The following is a 21,664-nucleotide window of genomic DNA, read 5'->3' as shown; positions in this document are numbered from 1 at the left end:
AAAGTGAATTTGCCACTATACCTTCATTCCTCCATACCCTTGCAATAAAGTTTATTTTGTCTAATTGCCTCTGTTCTCTACAATTGGCCTGTTAGATTTTCCAACTGATATGCAAATTGATGAATACATTGGCAACTGAGAGCCCTTTTACGTGGCCTGATCATCGTTCAGATTCTTGCTGGATCATGGGTATCTGAAAACGGTATCGGAGGAAAACGGATGAATACGGATCATTTATTGCAATTCCAAAAGACAGCTGGTTACTGGATTACTGCCCATGTTATACTAAGGCAAATGAGCCCTTGTAAAGAGGATCAACATCCTGGATGGAATAAACCTAGAAGGGAATAATGGAAGTTGAAACAACTACAAGCTCTGTAGATGGACTTAGAAACGCATTAGGTTGCTCTAAGCAAAGCCCTATAGCAAGGATAAGCCACAAGTCCCCCAGAAACGTACAGTCCTGGTCTCGAAGGTGCAGGAATTTAAAGGAAAAAAAAAAGGAAATTGAAGAAAATCAGAAAAATGCGTATAATACAGATTGTGTAGACCTGTGCTTGCTGCTAATGATTATATCTCTGCACCGAGCAGATACTGGAAGCTGCAGTCTTGTTCCCTTTGTAGGAATCAATAGTATTTGCTTTTTGTCAGGATTCTGCAGGTGGTTGCGAGTCAAGTGTTTTGTTGTAGAACTTAATTATCAGTTGGGGATTATACACTGAGGCCGAATGTTCAGCATTGTCCAAAAGAAAAGCATGAAGGTCAGCGGCTGCAGAGACTTTTCTATGTAGCGGTGACTTGAAGTGAAGAATTATCAATATAAAGGGTTGTATCCAGCAGCGTTGTCAACTATTAAGGTGCTCAGGCACCTTCAATAGCCGAACGTGCTTTGAAAGTCAACTTGCCCAATGCTTCTTTCCCGTAACATTAACTCTCGGGGAAAGTTGGGAGGCCCCTATACATACAATTGTCATCTGGGCCAACCGAAAATAGCAGGTCTGGACACTTATGGTCTGACCTGTATGGTGGCCTTTAAAGAGAGACTGCCTTTAATTTAGCTTTAGCAAATACAATACAGATTGCTGTCAAATTATTATATATTGGTTTCTGAGTTTTTGACCTCCCCACATCATGAAAAATGAGGGGGACAGGTCACTGCCTCTTACAAGGTTACCGCACTCCTATCCTGTTATACTCTGTGTTACTGAAAGGCTCTTCTCCTACTACTCCTCTACCTAACCATGTCCTCCCTTATGTAGTCACATGATTGAACATGTCGCTGCATTCCACAAGATCAGCCCACTCCTCTTCTGCTGCTGATGTTATTATTGGTACTACCATTTTATTTCCATTTTTGTGTTTTTTTTTTTTTTTTTTATCCCCTCCCCACCTCGTTGAAGACTAGACCAATGTGATCCTCTGATCGCTTATAAACCACACAGCAATATTTTATGTACTGCAGTGTATTGTGCCAGTCAGTGTTATCTTGGCATTATCACTGTATTTTCTTGCACAGTGGCACTCCTGGCCACCTGACTCTGCAGGGAACTGCAGCCAGACTCATTCACTTGAATGAGACCATGCTGTAGCTCCTTGGACAGCAGGTGGCCAGGGTAGGGAAAGTGCGAAACGCGGTGAATAGGAAAGTGCACTAAATTGGGCCACTTCATTGTCAGGATCGGTAGGGGTGCCAGAGGTCTTACCCCCATGATCATAAGTTGATGGCACATCCTAGCCATATGACCTCACTCGATGAGATGGAAATATTTTTCATCTCACCCATGTTTCCAAAGGGTAACTTTGCCCCAGCCCCAAATACATAGAAATCGTCTCTTTTATAGAACTGTATATAAAGCCATCCTCTTGTCGCCCAATTCCTGGGATCTTTGGTAAGTATGTTTTGGTATCCATGTGTTTCAGCTGTTATCATTCCTATGATCTGGTTGACTACAAGGTGCTGTAGTCTAGGCTTGGGAATTGATCTCCTCCTAGGCTGATGAACCACCTTCTGAGACACAACTTTGCCATTTGAGGCATGTAACTGTGCTCACTTGGAGACATACTGTAGTTGCAGAACACCTTTGGTCTCCATTTAGTTCTGTTGGGACATTGCAATTTTAAGCCATGCTGAAGTTCCAGCTATACACACATTAGCTTTATGTAGCCGGTGCATAAATACAGCAACTCAATGCATTTCTATAGGTGCAAGTTTCAAATACAGCATGACTGCACCCTTCTGAGTCTTCACTCTCCTTGTCCTACAGGCCTTATTCACACGGCAGCATTCCGGCACGGATTCTGTTCCCAAATACAACAGGAAATCCACACCATTTTAATATTCTGTTGAATGCTATGAAAATCTATATTCTGGTTCATACGGCGCAGATTCTGAAGTTTCCATTGTGAAAAAAAATGGACACGTCAGTTTTTGGCGTGGAAATTGCATCATGCGGCTGCATGCACATATGCCCCATTGACCAGGAGTAAATCTGCATGCGGATCCGCTCAGGCTCGAAGTCCTGCCAGACTCTGGCGGCAGTTTACCTCCTGCATGGACCAAGAATCGGTTGTGTTGGAGTCCAATATAAATAATCCTTCTTTTTCCCAACATCTGCTGTGCATGAAAGGTGGGCACAGCAGGGTACAGTTTAAAAAAACAACAAAAAAAAGCGCATTCAACAGTCTTTCATCTAATGTGTACGGACGGCGTTGGCTGTAAGGTTATTTGTCCGACAGTGGGGTGCAGGTATAACTGTATCCATTTCCAAATGCAACCAGCAGATTCTTGAGGTGGATACGGATGTGAATGGAGAAAAGGATCTGAAATAACTCAAAATCAGTACAAAAAGTACTTGCAAAGCTACCCAACTTTTTATGTAGATTTAGGCTGTTAAAGTTGGAATTGCGCTTTAAGTGATGTATTGGGTGTTAACTGCGCCATATTTTGACATATGGTCGCCTGGATTGAAAACATTCAGCTTTGTAATTTTTTTTTTCTTTTTGCTAATCACCCATATTTTTTAGCAAGTTCTGATTTTGAAAGCACACAAGTCATTCTCTGGTAATTAGGCAGAGCAGGAATCTGTGTACATCATGTACCGTAGCCTGAAGTTTGGGAGCGGTAAAAGTGCGTCAGGAGTCCTGTTTACCATCTTGCCTTGAAATGTGTTTTTAATGGCTGAGCCCAACAGCTTCAGAGTGAGGCAGATGATAAATTAATGTAAAGACAATACATTCTTATCAGGCGTAATGTACCCATCCATGGCAGATATACAAAAATCAATTTGCAGAGTGGTTTTGATCTAAACAGCCGCTCTGATTATACCGCCGCTATCTTTGATTGTTCCATTGCCCCTTCTCCCTCTGTATTTTTTTTCCTTATGTGTTATCTCTGGCATTTTGGTAGATTTCAAGCTAAATAGACCAATGATGAAGTATTTATAAAATGCTTGGGGTCACTGCTTGACATTTTTGTGAACCTACAGTTGCATTAAGTGCAATTCCATAATGAAATCGTATTATCAATCGCTTACTAGAAGCAGCACTTTTTGTAAGCACGGTCCCTCCAGCTGATGGGGAAACTACAACTCCCAGCATTCCCTGACAGGCGTTAGCAGGGAGCATGAATCTCCTGCGTCCTTGCAAGCTGAATTGCTGTACCTCGCAAGGATAGGATTCGGATAATAAAATATATATTGGGTATTAGTCATGCAATTCCCTGATCCATTAATAGAGGTTCACTAAAGTTGCATTTTACGATATGTTCATTTTTATGCTGGAACGATTTCATTAACCTGATCCTTTTCTTTCTGTTGCAGTGCTTAGTGATCCTCAATCGAGAGCCATCTATGATGTATATGGAAAGAAGGGACTGGACATGGAAGGATGGGAGGTAATATTTGTTGCATTGCAACTTTGTTGCAATGGGATGTCACAGTTGCAAAATATTCTGTGGATGCTTCTGTTACATGACAAAAGTGGCTTTGTGCATTTACAGGTTTTAAGAATGTATTCCATTGCCTGTAAATTGGATTTAACCTCTTCATTTCTGTAGCGTTACCGACACTCTTTCCTCACAATATCACCACATTATAGTTCTTCTAAAACCATCAACCAATCGCTGCACATGTGAAATTATGTTACCAATAGCGTTATTGGAAGTAAAATGTTCAGCCAGTCATCATATACTCGTATATGTGTAAGCCCTCACTCACTCAACACTAATTCTCTAACTTCCCAATGTAGTACAAACATGAAATTTGGCAGGACCATTCTTTATGTCCTAAATGGGAAATGTAAGGGGGTCACAACTCATTTATTTAATGCTAATTGCAAAAGTGTCATACGAGTGTGAAATTTGGCACATTCTGCAGAGAGACATTGGTACATGCAGCCTGAGGAGAATCTAACGCTCCTCTATATGTATACATATTTTATTCCTGGGTTTCTCTAAAGTAACCTTGACTTCATAAAATTTTCTGTGCAAACAACATGTAAACACCTGTATTAAAATAACTTTGGGGAAGCCGGGTGTATCAACTGGTTGGTAATATAAAGGATGGATTAGAGGGGTTGTGCTAAGATTAATATGTATGCTTTCCTTGCAGGATAGAGCAGTGTTTCCCCATTCCAGTCCTCAGGGTACCACAATAGGTCATGGTTTCAGGTGTAAGAACACCTGTGGCAATGTTTAAGGCACTGAGAATAATTACATCACCTGTGCAATACTGAGAAAATCCAGAAAACCTGACCTGTTGAGGGTCCCTGAGGACTGGAGTTGGGAAACACTGGGATAAGAGGATAAGGTGTCTGATCAGTGGTAGTGTTACCACTAGAATCCTCACCAATAAGAGAATGGGGGCCATGTTTTCTCACATCTGAATGCAGCAGCAGTTGAGCGTACTGCCACTCCATTCATTTCTGTGAGACTTGCAGAAATAGCTGAATACAAATGCTCGGCAGTCCCTGTCAGTTATGTAGATGTGAATGGAACGACATGTTTGCCAGTCGCTCCATTCATACGGGGTAACAAAGGATCTCCGTTCTCAGGGTTGGTGAAGATCCCAATGGTCAGGCCCTCAGCAAGTAGACACATCCCCAATATTGTGGATAGATAAGTGTTATAGTTGGCATATAATTTAAGGCATATACTTTATACATTCTATAGCAGTTTCCTAAACTCCAGTCCTCGAGGAGCCCCAACAGGTCATGTTTTCTGGATTTTCTCAGTGTTGCACATGTGATGTTAATATTGTCAGTCCTCAGACATTGCCACAGGTGTTCTCTCTATAGGATATCCTGAAAACATGACCTGTGCGGGGCTCCTGAGGACTGGAGTTTGGGAACACTGTTCTTTACGAAATGTGTGATGGGTGCGATTTCCACCTCTAGTGCTTGGAAGAATAGGTTCCCTTGAACGTCATTCGATGTGGATTACTCTCCATTGACTGCTATGGAAAGGTTGAATTCTGTGCGAGTAACAGAAACAGTTGTTCACTGCCTGCTTGGTCCTCCCCGTTAATCCTATAGTCATCGATGGAGAGAGACTGTTGTGGAACTGGCATCTCTTAGACAAATCAAATGCAGTACTTAAAGTATCTTAAATCTAACACCCCTGCACCCTGTTATCTACTACCTGCCCGTCTGCAACCTACTGGTAATTGCAATTTTAAATTCTTTGAACTATAGATAACTTATTAGATCCTAAAGGTGATACATCCTTCTGGCACAGTGGTTACAGCAAAGAATAATAAGTGGACATGTTCTGTTTTACTTTGCTCTTAAAGGGGTTGTCCATCATGTTGTGTTTTTGTTTGTGTGTGTTTTTTTTTTTTGCAAAAGCATGATCCCCATGCAACAGCATCACAGTCAGTCATATACTTGCCTCTCCCGACTCCAAGCATGTCCCACACCACAGCTTGGTTCTCCGTTCCTGGTGTTTGTTTGCAGGCTGTACGTCACAGGCTGCTGCAGCCAATGATGTCTCATAAACGGGCTGCTGCAGCCTGTAAACACTGTCAATGGGGAGACCTGGATCGGTGACGCTGGACACAGTGGGGAAAGGTAAGAAAATGACTGATTATTGTATGGGGAACTTACCTTTGAAAAAACTAAAATCTCAGACTACCTGTTAAAAGAATTGCTATGTAGCCCCAGCCAATCTTTCAGCCATTTTAAAAACCACAAAAATGTGTATGCCTGACTTCTGGCCCTCTAAATTTGTTCTATGGATAATTGTAGCCACTTTCTGCCTGACACAAGGTTCTTTGTCACGAATAACTGTAGTCTACAGATTGTGCTAATTACTACATCATCATGAAAATAGAGCTATTTGGTCAAATGCTTTTCTAAAACCCCTCTGATGCTGTTTTTGTTGCCTCCCCAAAGACTCCCGTTCACAGAGCGCCCAACAGGTAGCCCCACCGTCATTATAAAATTGTTGTGTAATGCCGGCGCTTAATAATGTGTATTAGGCTCTGTAATCACCGTTCTAGCGAGTCGACGAGTACAAAGCGTCCTGCCTGGAGACTCATTATTCTCTTATAAAGCACCATCTTGTTAGGATTGTTTTAATGATATGAAGTTTTCATTCTCGCCTTTCAAAGGGGAAAGTTAGAGTTCTGTAGGGGTTACAAAGTTAGTTAGGATATAAATACATGGCGAAGTTTCTGCACATAAACAGCAGATCAAAGAACCTTACAAGGTAGCAGAGGGAAGACGGAGGAAAGAGCATGAGTTAAAAGGAAATGTTATCCTTCAGATGAAGCTGCAGTTTGCAGCTGCTGCAAATACTAGGGAATTGCGCTACTAGCAGTTTTCCAGTATGTATGTGATAATGGAATTTTTAGGACTCCTCATTGCTGTATCAGTTTGTAAACATCTCTTGTGCATTGCCACAGTATATAAATGCCTTCACCATATACTTATGGTTTATTTAGAGGAAATCTGGCACTGGAAAATGGCTGATATAGCAGTGCGGTCTGGGATATCTCCTTCTCTTTCACTAAAAAATGGCCCCTTCATTTCTTATTGAGCTGTGTTTGCTGGAGGACCCCTTGCATTCCTGCGCCGCACTGAGGAATTGGGTGCATGTGGAAGTGAAAGGAGGAGAGCCTGTACTGTAGCAAGTGATGACTCGACTGTCAAGACTGTTCACCAGTACTTGGCATACCACTCTGGGACTATCAAAGTGCTAACGACCACTTGTCCATCAGTCCGTTTGGGTTACATTCAGAGCCTGACAGCAGTCGTGTGCTGACAGCACCTGTGATGATGTCACCATCATGTAATCAGTTACTGGCTCTGAGCTCTGCCCCTGATCACATGACGGTGATGTCATCGCAAGTCCTTTAGGCTGGGTTCACACGGGGCGGATTTTCGTCGGAAATCTCGCGGTTTGGCCGCAGCAAAAAACGCGAGACTTCCGCCGGGAGACCCGCCGCGGCTTTGAAGCGGTCCGGCCGCATGCTTTTCCGTTGCGGCCGGCGCTCCCATAGAGGAGAGCGCGGCCGTAACATAAATAAACAAAAAGCCGACTGTAAGCCTAGGGTCACACAGGGCGGATTTTCCGCGGTTTTGCCGCAGCAGATCCGCCCGCGGCAAAACCGCCCGCGGCCGCTAATCCCGGGATTAGCCAGCCATGTGGATGAGATTTCTCAGAAATCTCGTCCACACGGGACGGCTAATCCGCTGCGGTAAATCCGGTTGAAACCGCGGCTGCGGCCGCCGCAGCCGCGGTTTCAAAAGAAGCAGCATGTCCATTCTTTTTTTCATTCCGCTGCGGCCGCGCTCTCCTCTATGGGAGCGCCGGCCGCAGCGAAAGAGCGAGCGGCCGGGCCGCTTCAAAGCCGCCGCGGCTTAAACCGCGGCGGTTCTCCCGGCGGAAATCTCGCGGTTTTTGCTGCGGCCAAACTGCGAGATTTCTGACGGGAATCCGCCGTGTGTACCCAGCCTAAACAGACATGCTGCCTCTATTGAAACCGCGGCTGCGGCAGCCGCAGCCGCGGTTTCAACCGGATTTACCGCAGCGGATTAGCCGTCCCGTGTGGACGAGGTTTCGGGAAAACCTCGTCCACATGGCTGGCTAATCCCGAGATTAGCGGCCGCGGACGGTTTTGCCGCGGGCGGATTTGCCGCGGGCGGATCTGCTGCGGCAGAACCGCGGCAAATCCGCCCTGTGTGACCCCTGCCTTATTCTTCTTGTGTACTGAATGAGGGATTATGGGCATACTACATCCCCCACAAACCCCTGTGGTTTTAGTTGCTATGGATACAGCAGTACTCAGTCTGGAAGTTTGTACCTGTGTGGACACTCCAATAAATGACCCCTTACAAATTTATACATGCATAGCTCATGTGCTGACAGGACCTGTGATGATGTCACCATCCTGTGATCAGTCACATGGTCTCTGAGCTGAATAAGGGATTATGGACAGACTACATCCCCCACAAACTCCCGCGACCTCAGTTGCTATTGATACAGCAGTACTCAGTCTGGCACTTTGTAGCTGAACACCTGTGTGGAGACTCCAATAAATGACACCTCACAAATGTCCTCATACATAGCTCGTGTGCTGACAGGACTTGTGATGTCCCTGTTGTGTGATCAGTCACATGGTCTCTGAGCTGAATGAGGGATTATGAGCGGATTACGTTCCCCCACAAGCCAGCGTTGCATTAGTATCTATGGATACAACACTACTCAGTCTGGTAGTTTGTAGCTGCACCCCTGTGTGGAGACTCCAAAAAATGACATGTATATATAGCTGGCACTGCTTATTGACCAACAACATTGAAGCATAATATAATAATAATATAATAATCTTTATTTGTATAGTACGAATTTATTCCGCAGTCCTTCACCTCTATCTTCACATCTCCTGAATACGATATCATGTAATCTCAAGTGCTAATGCCGCCAACACCAGTCCAGCCTTCATCTAATCGTGAACCTTGAGTGTTTTGAACAAACTGTCGCTGTTGTGCAAACATGTCATCTCAGAGGGTTCAATGCCACTGTGAAGCTAATGCAGCTTACATGACACGGCCACAAGCCATGATTTCACCTCAGCCACCAGCTGAAGTTTGTAAATCTCATGCAAATCACAGAGATGAGAGAAAAAACAAGCGTTCACTGAAAAAGCCAAATATTCAGGTGCAAATCTCATGCAGCTCGTATGCGAAAGCTGCAAGCAAACATGTCTCCTCAGCTAACTGCTGAAGTTCATAAACAATGTGCAGCCCATATGCGTAAGCAATGTAGCAGAGCTGTGTGTGTGATGTGCATGTACCAGAAGTGTGCGTGCGTGTGTGATGTGCATGTAGCAGAGGTGCGTGCGTGTGTGATGTGCATGTAGCAGAGCTCGGGGGGGGGGGGGGGGTGTGATGTGCATGTAGCAGAAATGTGGGGGGGTGATGTGCATGTAGCAGAGCTGCGGGTGTGTGATGTGCATGTAGCAGAACTGTGGGGGGTGATGTGCATGTAGCAGAGCTGTGTGGGTGGGTGTGATGTGCATGTAGCAGAGCTGTGTGGGTGGGTGGGATGTGCATGTAGCAAAGCTGTGTGGGTGGGTGGGAGGTGCATGTAGCAGAGCTGTGTGGGTGGGTGGGAGGTGCACGTAGCAGAGCTATGTGGGTGGGTGGGAGGTGCACGTAGCAGAGCTGGGTGGGTGGGAGGTGCACGTAGCAGAGCTGTGTGGGTGGGTGGGAGGTGCACGTAGCAGAGCTGTGTGGGTGGGTGGGAGGTGCACGTAGCAGAGCTGTGTGGGTGGGTGGGAGGTGCACGTAGCAGAGCTGTGTGGGTGGGTGGGAGGTGCACGTAGCAGAGCTGTGTGGGTGGGTGGGAGGTGCACGTAGCAGAGCTGTGTGGGTGGGTGGGAGGTGCACGTAGCAGAGCTGTGTGGGTGGGTGGGACGTGCACGTAGCAGAGCTGTGTGGGTGGGTGGGACGTGCACGTAGCAGAGCTGTGTGGGTGGGTGGGACGTGCACGTAGCAGAGCTGTGTGGGTGGGTGGGACGTGCACGTAGCAGAGCTGTGTGGGTGGGACGTGCACGTAGCAGAGCTGTGTGGGTGGGACGTGCACGTAGCAGAGCTGTGTGGGTGGGACGCGCACGTAGCAGGGGTGGGTGGGTGGGACGCGCACGTAGCAGAGCTGGGTGGGTGGGTGTGACGCGCACGCAGCAGAGCTGGGTGGGTGTGACGCGCACGCAGCAGAGCTGGGTGGGTGTGACGCGCACGCAGCAGAGCTGGGTGGGTGTGACGCGCACGCAGCAGAGCTGGGTGAGTGTGACGCGCACGCAGCAGAGCTGGGTGGGTGTGACGCGCACGCAGCAGAGCTGGGTGGGTGTGACGCGCACGCAGCAGAGCGCTGTGTGGGTGGGTGTGACGCGCACGCAGCAGAGCGCTGTGTGGGTGGGTGTGACGCGCACGCAGCAGAGCGCTGTGTGGGTGGGTGTGACGCGCACGCAGCAGAGCGCTGTGTGGGTGGGTGTGACGCGACACGCACGCAGCAGAGCGCTGCGTGGGTGTGACGCGACACGCACGCAGCAGAGCGCTGCGTGGGTGTGACGCGACACGCACGCAGCAGAGCTGGGTGGGTGGGTGTGACGCGCACGCAGCAGAGCTGGGTGGGTGTGACGCGCATGTAGCAGAGCTGTGTGGCGCATTGCTCCACCAGAAACACTGGTACTATCATTTCATTATAATTTCTAGTGTCTCTTAATGGGAGACTGTGTGGAAAAAAAATATAGATTCTCTTTTAATCGGCATGAAGTGCCACAAATCGCAGTGTATCTGTTTTAACCTGACAGACTTTCATTAGTTATTTAGAATGAAATTTTTTTCAACTTACCAATATAATTTGTGCTTCAGTTCCTCACTGGTTTATGAGATACCTTCTTGTTGTTACTGGATTGTTCCCTCCTATATTCTGAAAACCTGTTCTGACGGCACGTAGTTTTTGATACAACTTCCAAAAAATGTTGGAGGATGCCAAATTGTTCCAAAGCGGCTATTATTTCTCTAATGGCTACTTTAGTGACTATTCTAGAGGGCAGTGGGGGTCTCGGAGCATGCTACTCCACCGATGAAAACTCATATCCCTTTATGGCTTGTCAGAAGATTCCTGCAATATTGTTAAGCTTCTGTCAGGAACAGTAAGGATAGTAGCTATTACTGCTGGGCAGCATTTACATATACATATATATTTGTAGTCCATGTAATATGAGGAAGCGTTGAGACTTCCAGAGCAGATGTCCATTCTAGTGCTCTCTACCACCTCTTCCACATGATGTCCATATGGACAGGGGTTGTCTTCATGAGACACCCCTTTAACGCCTCCTGATACCATATGTTATAACTTGGAAAAGCGCATTATAGGAAAATAAGAAGAGGTCGTCGGCTTGGTTTTTGTAAAAGGCCTCTGATTGTATTCGGCCCAGATGCATTGCACATTCTTGAACTATCCATATTTTATGCATTGTCTGTACTATCAGCCTGTGCAAATATAGATTACGAAGCAGCGGCGGCCGGGGAAATCCAGGAGTGCTGGCGAAACGCAGAACAAGTGTTTACTTCATCTTAAGAGTCTATTTTTCTCTACAGACACACTTCAATACGTCTCTGTAAGTTTTGATGAGAATTACAGCTGCCAGACATTTTCACCTTGCGGTGAGCCCTTCAAGACGTCTCCTAAATTTGTAAATCATGTTACAATTTGATGACTTGAAATGAAAAGTACCAGCATCTTTTTTTTCTTTTTTTTTTTCCCTTTTTTTTTTTTTCTCTCCAGTATGTCACCAAAACTGTCACAGATAACGTAATTTAGAGTTATTAATTCTCCCTTGTAAAGGTTAAACTCTTGCGATGCTATACAACAAATCTTGGCCTGACTGTTATCTCCCAGCCGTTGCCCACGTTCTGGCTGGTGCTCTCACTTTAAGCTTAAATCCAGGCAATGTAATCAAGAAGGTCAGTATGTCGTTTAGTAAATCATCATTAATTATCACAAATTAAAATCTAAAAAATTGCTGCGTCTTACAAAGTTTGTCACTTGGAAATGCAGATTAAAAAAATTAAAGTGGCAGTAACCTTTTTTTTTTTTTTTTTCTTTCCTCTTTTCAACCTAGCTATTACTTGATTGCTATAACTTCTTGCCCATGAGGACATTTGAAATCTTCTCCCTTACATATGTCATAGGGTCCTTTGACCCAGAGAACCTATTGTTCGTGTAATCGCTGGATCGTGCAAAGTGAAGGATAATGGTTCAGTGTGAACACGCCCAAAGACTGGATGACGAATGATAATTTGCTGCTTATCGTTCATTGTTTAGTTTATGCAGGCATAAAACCCTGCTGATAATCAGCCATTGTAGACAGGGAGTCCTTCATCTATGAGCAACTGAGTGATTACTGTGAATGGAGGTGGGTGGCCGGAAGAGATCTCCGATGTGGTCCGCCTCCAGTCAATGAATAAGCAATTACTGCTTGTGTGTTAAAGCACAAGATGATGATTGTTGGGATGACTGTCGTCCCGTAAAAAAAGAGGGCCCTTACATGTTTCAGGTCTCATGTAAATCAGGGAGGCAGAACTATCAGTGCTTATGTTATTTGTAGGGAGAGGCAGGGAGGCAGTACTGGCTGCACCTAAATATGTTACAGTATTTACAGGCAGTACTCTGTAGCTATATCATATACAGGGAGAGAGCACTATCTGTGCCTGCATCATTTACATACAGAGGCAGGGAGGCAGTGCTATCTGTAGTGCAGCAAGCGGGGTGCACTTGACTGCGGGATCGCTGACCTCTCATATGGAAATGGCGCACCACACATGAAACTCCAGAGACATCGATTTCTTTATCTTTGGCTCCTGCCAGACTTTATTTTCACAGCATACAACGAAAACATAGTTCATAGGCACCCCACCTTAGGTGTGAGTCCAGGGTTGTCGTCCCTGTCAGACTCTGGCCTCTGCTAGGCCACCAGCCTGCAGCACCTCAGCTCTGCTGCACTGGTCCTCTGTCTTCTGGTAGGAACTGGCCCTTTTCTAGTTCCTGCTCCACCCCTTTGTGTTAACCCTTGCACCAGAAGTCTTGTCTGCAGCCCTCTACAGGCCCTTCTGTGTACTGCACTACTACAGTAGCTACATCATATATAGGCAGGCAGTACTATGTAGCTATATCCTATACAGGGAGGGAGCACTATCTGTGCCTGCATCATTTACATACAGAGGCAGGGAGGCAGTACTAGCTGTAGCTACATCATATACACACAGGCAGTACTCTGCTTATATCAACTGCAGGTTGGAAGGCAGTACTACTTCTAAAAGAATAACCTCGGGGCTCATCTTCTACAGAGTCGCAAATATTTACTGAAACAGACCTGTTAGGCGAGTGGACCGGGCCTTTTTTAGTTAGTTTCACGACTACTTGTGCTTTGCAATGACCATCACAAATGCAGATTGCTATAATGTGGTCCAGTGGTCTGGCTCGCTCCCCAGAATACACTAGGGGCGGTACAACTTGTGGAGGACCCAGCACTTCAGGCCTGACCCTTCCCTTTGGTGAAATGCTGATGCACCATCCTGTGGTCAGACATTTTCAATAACACCAGATGTGAGAGTTTTACTTTTATATTAATTATGGAGAGATTGTTATTATTATTCCTCAGCTGAAATTAGGTTTTACAAAACACATTCTACTAAAGTCTTCCATTTCATTAGATGTTACGGTGTCTGCTCTTATTCTAAGCCTCTTAATTAACTGCAATAACAATGATGATGAAGACCTTTTATATAGTGTAATTAGAAGAGTACTGTCTAGGTGCCCGCTCTGTGCTGGCACTGAGCAGCTTCACGGCCCCGCTCACCCCATGAGGGCCACACCGCTGCTACAGTAAAAACTTCATTCCAATAGCCAGGCTGCGGAGGATTCTAGGAGCAGGTCTAGGTATGTTCCTACAAGCGTGCGTTATAACTTGCACGAAGTTACCATCATTCCAATAGATGCATCAGCAGACTAGATCTATGTGGTCCTGAGAGGGAGGAAGAATGGGGCACTCAGGGACCCTTATTCACGTAATTAGGGGGGGGGGGACCCAGTAAACCTACACTTAGCAACTATTATGTGGACAAGTGATCAACGTGACTGGTAGAAAAAACCTTTTTAGATCTATTTGGCGCATATATAATTTTTTTTTTTTTGTATAAATGTGATACAACTCAAAGTGCTGCACTGGATCCTGGGAGACTTGAATTGGAAGAATAGATCCCAGCACTGTAGGAAATATAGCAAATCTTTTATTATAGAAAGCCATTAAAACATAGAGGATGCACATATTGTTTCCCTGAAAATAAGACCCTGTGTTATTCATTTTTGCCCCAGAATATACACTAGGTCTTATTTTCGGGGGATATCTTATTATACTTAGCAGACTCGGTCAGGGTCCACCCTCTGCTCACCGAAGCTCCAGTAGGCTTCCTGCAGTCCTCGGCTGCCCACAGAAGATCACTTCCAGGTTACGGAATTCATAAATCCCGCACCCAGGAAGTAATAGCTATTAACATTAGTTCTTCGACCACAGCTCAGTCAATCAATGCAGCGCTCAATGAATCAATCACAGCCATCGCATTGGTTCTCGAGCACTGCTCATCCAATCAATGCAGCGCTCCATGAAACAGTCAGGGCCATCCCCCAGAAGGTGAGATTTATGAACCCCGTAATCAGGAAGTGATGTGGTATGAGCGGCCGAGGACTCCGGAGAGCAGGGGTTGGGGGGAGTAACTGAACTGAATCTGCTGGATAATGTAATTCCCTCTTCTTTTTATTTTTTGGGTAATGTAATGCAGCTAGGTCTCATTTTCAGGGTAGGGCTTATATTTCAAGCCATCCTTAAAAAAAAAAAAAAAAACAGGGTTGGTCTTATTTTCGGGGAAACAGTAGTTGAAAACTCCTTAGGATACGCCATGTCTAATAGGTAGAAGTCCCAGAGGTGGTCTCCATCTGTCAGGAGAACTGGAATCCTCTGACTTTTATCCAGCAAATCATTATTCACTGGACAAATCAATATTTTTCTTGATTTCTCCAGATTAAAGCGGTTTTCTCGATGAGGACAATCCCTTTGCATATGGATGTCATAGAAAAGGGTCTCCTACTTAGAACCACCCACTATTAGCCAAATTTGAGAGATGCCATTAAGGAACAGCACTGTGTCACTGGCAAACTAGCCCTTGGTAATTAATAATTTTTTTAAAAATTAAATGATCACCCGTAGATTTGAATGGCCAGCTTGAAATGTACAATGTATAGCCAGCCGCCATTTGTAACGCCATTCAATGGGAGATATGGAAAAAGCTTCAAAAACTCTTAACACTCCATGGCCATTAGCTGAGAAGGTATAAAACTAGACACTCTGTAAAACTGAATGCCAATAAAGTTGCAGTCTCTAATGATCATATCCCTTTAAAGCGACCCACTAGACCTGGACAAGCAAAGATGGCCGAACTGCTTGTCTGACTACCTAATCCACACTGTGTATTAGTATGCATCGGTAGTCTTAAGACCCTACATACTGGTCAGCACTGCTCATTTGGACAGCACTGGTTAACCAAAGCAGGTGTAGCGTCTTATGCATCATTAGTATATTAATACACAGTGTGCATCAGGTAGTCAGAGAAGCTGGTGCAGCCATCTCTGTTAGTCCAGGGCCGGAGGGTCACTTTAAGGCTTTGTCTTAAAGCGACCCTCTTCGTTTAACCCCTTCCAATCCAATTTGTATCTTGGTTTTACTAGGGGGCTTACTCTTTTTCTGCCATTATACAAAGGTGCTATATGCTGGTTAGAGCCAGTACTGCATGAGGTGACACGTTGGATAGGCTCCGACAGCAGAGAGGCTGGCAATACACAGTAAGAGAATCCCGACGGATGTCTTCCAACATCGGAGCTGTACAGCCTTAAATCATAATGTCTTCAGAAATCAGACAATTGATTGGAAAGGGTTAAAAGGCTTGTCCACGATGAGAAAAATGGGTCATTTCTTTCCGCTAAACAGCTCCATCTTTGTCCATAGGCTGTATGTGGTATTGCAGCTAATCACCATGCAAGTTAATGCTACAGCACCACACGGACAAGGACAATGCTGTTTCTGAGGGGGTATATTGAATTTAGCCTCATTAATTTAGCTCATGAAATTAGTTCAGCCTGAAACGTAAATAGACCTCATAATGGGGCAATTAGGTGACTTTTAAAAGGAAGTAAACCGATTGTAAAGGGTGTCATTGGCCTCTTAAACACAACAGCCATAATGAATGGTAATAAATGCGCGGATCCATCATATCTGTTTTCTTCTCCTATATGTAATAAATTGTGTCCCGGCATTAGTAAACCTGGAGTCTATAAAATTGATTTAAGCTAACTGAATAAGTTAGCGGATTATCTATAATTTGACTCTGAACCAGGCCTTTATTTTATTGGTCTTGGAGAGATAACATTGGAAATGAAATACCAGCCGAGTGATAAATCTGAGCGCCGCTGATTTTCAGAAATTGTCCTTCTAAAAATAGGATTCTCTTTCTGTCGCTCGGATTTGGCAGGAAAAGATGAGGGAAATGGGCCAAGTACGAACCGTTTGCTATATCTGTTAGATATAATCTGCTTAATGTACAGTTTGAGATTTGTAGTGTCTATTGCAGGCATTTTTCTATCACACTCATTAGTGTCTCCTAAAGATAAGGATATTTAGACAAAAGACACTCCGCTCGGGATTTTTTTTTTTTTTTTTGCATTAATTACCTGCGCTATTGTCTTTTATTATTTCGTCCTTTGCAAAAAGTTTCAGGTGGACCATGGAACAGGGAGGTCATCACTTCTCCAAGTATCTTCATCTTTGAAAGATTGGCTAATCATTTGCGGATGTACCCCGAGAGCCATCTTTACATAGCCGGGTCTATGGGCCATAAAATTAGTCTAGAGTTTTAGCTGACTTGGCGGGGAGGGACACGGCCAGACAACCTTAAATATTAGATATAGTAGCATAGTAGGTTAGGCCGAGAAAAGATACATGTCCGTCTAGTTCAGCCTATCCCCACCAACCCCAATGTTGATCCAGAGAAAGGGGGAAAAAACAATGAGGTAGAAGCCAATTTTCCCCATTTAAGGGGAAAAAATTCTTCCCTGGCTCCAGTCCGGAAATCAGAATAATCCCTGGATCAACAACCCTTCTGAATTCGTTAGTGACTCTAATCTGTCATATTGTAACACTTAAGAAAGGCTTTTCAATATTACAGGTTATAGTCACTAATTAATAAGATTACAAAAAATTACACACTTTTTTTTAAATAAGAATTGAGAAAACTAATTAGTGATTTTGCAATTAAAAAAACTAATTAAACAATGAGAGAAAAGTTCTCTAGCTCTCTCTCTTTTAGGGGAAGATGGGTGATAACAAAAATTATTGATATAGGAGTTGTTACCTGGTTTAAGCAATCTACATATATCACTGCATAGCAAAGCAAATTTACCATTCTGCAGTGCAGGAAAGCTGAGTGACAACCCTTGTGGGAGCTGTCATGGTGTCTATATTGTTGGTTACCCAAAATTTCCAGAAGTAGCTATACATAAACGATAATTAATTAAGTAGTCTGTCAGATCTACCTACCTATCGTTATCTGTTTAGTCAGTTCAATCATTAGCATGTTGGTGTCGCCTTTGGTAGCAGACCAACGCATCTTGGCAGACAGGTCTTCTTTTGATGGTGACCACTCCAAGCATAGTTGATGTTTCTAATGAATTAGCTCACATTATGTGGACGAAGTACTGTTTCCCCAAAAATAAGACCCAGTCTTATATTGTCCCAAAAGAGTCAGTAGGTCTTTTTCGGGGGGGAAGGCGGGGGGGGGGGGGGAGGCTTATACCTACCTAGCAGGCTCGGTCCAGGTCCCACCTGATTTTTCTCCACAGCCCCGATGCACTTCCCGCACTACTCGGCCGCTCGTACATCATCACTTTCTGGTAACTGGATTCATAAATCCCACCTCCAGGGAGGAATGGCTGTGATTGGTTGGTTATTTGCCAATCAATGCAGTGCTTGAAGAACCAATGCGATGGCTGCGGTTTGGTTTATCGAGCACTGCATTGATTGACGTGGCAGCGGTGAAAGAACCAATCCAACAGCCATCACGTTGTAGACACGGGATTTATGAATTAGCTGAGCCACGACCAGTAACAGCCATTGCATTTGTTCATCCAGCGCTCCATTGATTAGCTAAGCAGCAGTCAATCACAGCCATTGCTTCTTGGAGGTGGGATTTATGAATCCCGTAACCAGGAAGTGATGTTGTATGAGCGGCTGAGGACTGTGGAAATCGCGCCGACTAAGCCTGCTAAATGTATTTTTTTATGTAGTGTAAGTAGAGCTTAATTTCAGGGTGGGGCTTATATTTCAAGCCTCCCCGAAAATTAAGCTAGGGCTTATTTTCAGGATGGCTCTTATTTTTGGGGAAACGCGTTATGAGAGTCTGTTTCATAATTTTGCCCTCTAATGAAAAATGTGTTTTGATGCGGTCTAGGACTATTTAGGACTTAATCTGGGTGGTCCAAGGAATTTGTAAGAATTTCCTCCAGTACCAAAGTTTGAAGAAAACGAGCCGGAGTAAGATTGATTCCTTCGGTGTCCAAATTTCGCAACCATAATTTGTTTCATTGTGGAAATGATTGCTATGACTCTCCAACATTTTGTTGCAATACCTACATTTTCATTTTTACAGACCTTATTCATACTTACTATTGCGCTGCAGACTAGCTTGATTTGTTGTTGTTTTTTTCGGGTCCTGATTCTCCATTGCGGTCAATTTCCGATCCAAGGAAGATGAAGCCTTGAACTTCTATGATTTCATCATTGTACCATTACTAGCTGTTAAGATTTTAGTTTTCTTGATATGCAAGATTTTAGTTTTCTTGATATGCAAGTATAAGTCTACATTTTCACTTCCTCCTTTAACTTTTAGTATCAGTTATTCAAGATCTTCCTGACTTTCTGCCAACAAGGTTGTATCATCTGCATATCTGAGATTGTTGATATTTCTTCCACCGATCTTGATTCTAATGTTGGATTCGTCTAAATTGCATTGCTCAAAATTGCCTCTACATACAGGTTGATCAATGCAAGGAATAAGATGCAGCCCTGAATAAATCCCTGTTACTGTTGAAAGTCCTGACTATAGCCTTTTGGTTCTCATATAGCGACTTTGAGTTGCCCCAGATGTCCCCAGACTCCCATTCGTCTTGGGTATAGCCACAGCTTGTCCTTTTCAATACAGTCGAAGGCTTTGCTCTAATCAATAAAGCATATGCGCACCTCCATCTGGTATTCCCGTGCCTTTTCCATGATCTATCGGAGAATCGCAATTTGGTCCGTTGTTCCTCTTCCTTTACGAAGACCAGCTTGTGCATCAGGGAGTTCCCGTTCCACTATCGCTGTGAAATTTGTGTTTTTGTATCCCTTTTTGTAAAATTTTGCATGTAGTAGTTTGAACATTCTTTTGGGTTGCTTCTTTTGGGAAGTGGCACGGAAAATAACTTTGCCTAATTATTTGCCTACTATTTGGTTTCTCAAATCTCACAACAGAGTGCTGTTGGTGTCTGGACTGGCAGGGGATTGAGCAGCTCAGAAGGTATGCAGTCATAGAATCGTAGCGTTTGAGGACATTCCAGGGGCTTCCCGATTTGGTAGCTGATTCAGTGTCCACTCACCTTCAACCTCCAGTATTTTAGTTCTGCTGTTTGTGGTTGATGGTTTCCACAATAGTTTGCATGCAGTCCTTCTGTATATTCCTGCCATCTATGCTTGATTTGTTCAGGGTTGTGTAATTCCTTACCATTCTGATCAAAAATTAGTACGAGCCTTTTTTAACAAGAGTGTAGAGCCCTCTGGTGTGTCCTTTTTTGTTTGTGTCTTTCAATTCCATACAGCATGTGTTCCAAAACCGTTCGTCTTTCCTCTCTTTGCACTGAAACTGGGCACTTTCAGTAGCTTTTGCTTTTAGTCGCGTGTCGATGATTTGGATGGTGTCTGCTGATAGCCATGTTGTTTTTTCTTTTTGATTGTAACGCTTTTAATTTCCTCCCATAATTCATCTGGCTCTTTTTAAAAGGTATTAAGCAATTTGTAACGATTCTTCACTTCTACTCCATAACTGAGAGGCTCTGAGTCAATGTTGAACTTCAATGCTGCTGCTGTTTTTCTGTGATTGCAGAAATATAGCTTTGATTTTGGCAACAAGAATTTGGTGGCCAAAACCACAATCTGCGTCTGTAAATGTTTTTGTGTCTAGAACTGAACTTTTCCACTATTGGGGGCACAAGATGTAATGGTTTTGATTGCGGTGATGTCCAGGTGTATAAGCGAGGTTTTGGTTGTGCAATGTGTTCAGAATAGTAATTCTTTTTTTCTTGGCACAATGGGATAAGTTCATCACTGGCATCATTACGTCCTCCTAAGTCGAATTTCCCTTTTGGTGTTTCTTTTTCTGCTCCAATTCCTTAATTGAAATCGCCTGTGATATGAAGTATGTACTTTCTTAGGAGTTGCTGCAAGGTTTCTTGGACGTCAGCATAACATTTTTTGATTTTTGTTCATCCGTTGCGATAACAGTGGTAGGGGCATAAATTTGTATTATGGATATGGCGCAAGGTTTTCTGTTGATGCGTATGGTCATGATTCTATGGCTTATGACACGGAAACCATAGACAGCTTTACTAATCTTTTTGTTCGCGACGAAGGCGACACTATTCCTTCAGATGTTTTCATTTCCTGAGTAGTAAACTGTGAAATTGCCACTGGTAAAGTATCCGTTCGCTCTCCAGTTAAGATCACTGATCCCCAGAAGGTCAATGCTTAATCGTTGCATTTCGTTCTTTATAGTGTCTAATTTGCCAATGCTCATTCCACGTACGTTCCATGTTCCAATTTTATGCATTTTAGTAAACCGTGGGCGATCTCTTTCACAGCAGGCCAGCACCCTATGGGTTTCCCCTGTCCACGTCACAAATTCACAAGATACTTTAAACTCTCCGTTGCTCTTCCCCAGTAACATTGTAGGTGCTTTCCAGCCTGTGGGGCCCACCTTCTAGCACCATACCCTCAAATGTGTTTTCGAGCGAATCCATGAAGTATTTTGGTGGTATATAGTGGAGTAGGTCCACCCCTCCGCATTTCTCCAGACTTGGGACAGCTACGTAGCCGTGTTGCTGGGTTCTAAGTAAAGCTGGGTTCACATGGGGCAGAATTGTTGCAGAATTTCCGTACGGATTTTCCGCATGGAAATTCCACCAGCATTTGTAAACCAGTGACTAAGCCGCAAAGTGGACAAGATTTGCAAAAATCATGTCCACACACTATGGACAGGCCGCGTGGAAACTGACATGCGACGTGGAATTAAATTCCGCGACATGTTTATTGTATTGCCGTTTCAGCTGCGGGCTCTTTTCTCTATATGGGGAGAGATACCTGCAGTGGATTACAGGCAGACATGCTGCTTCAAACCCGGGCAAATGGTGGAACCTTTCCACGGTGGAAATCTCACGGACTTTCCGCATGGTCCCGCTGCGGACATTGTGCGGGATTTGTGTCCTGTGGGAACCCAACCTTATACTAGGCCTTTTTATTGTGTGTGT

The 21,664-nt window shown here is 44.3% G+C and overlaps 1 protein-coding gene across 1 annotated transcript in view; it reads left to right on the top strand.

Moving 5' to 3' along the window:
* Positions 1-21,664, top strand: part of DNAJC11 (DnaJ heat shock protein family (Hsp40) member C11) — a 120,908-nt gene that overhangs the window by 38,470 nt on the left and 60,774 nt on the right. Inside the window, exon 3 of the mRNA XM_066607350.1 lies at positions 3,819-3,892. Within this exon, the coding sequence (XP_066463447.1) occupies positions 3,819-3,892 (74 nt within the window). The remainder of the gene's footprint in view (positions 1-3,818; positions 3,893-21,664) is intronic.

Source organism: Eleutherodactylus coqui, chromosome 6, assembly GCF_035609145.1.
Source record: "Eleutherodactylus coqui strain aEleCoq1 chromosome 6, aEleCoq1.hap1, whole genome shotgun sequence".
In the NCBI taxonomy this organism is placed as follows: Eukaryota; Metazoa; Chordata; class Amphibia; order Anura; family Eleutherodactylidae; genus Eleutherodactylus; species Eleutherodactylus coqui.
Note: the sequence above shows the minus strand (reverse complement) of the source record. Positions and strands in the feature narration are given on the sequence as shown.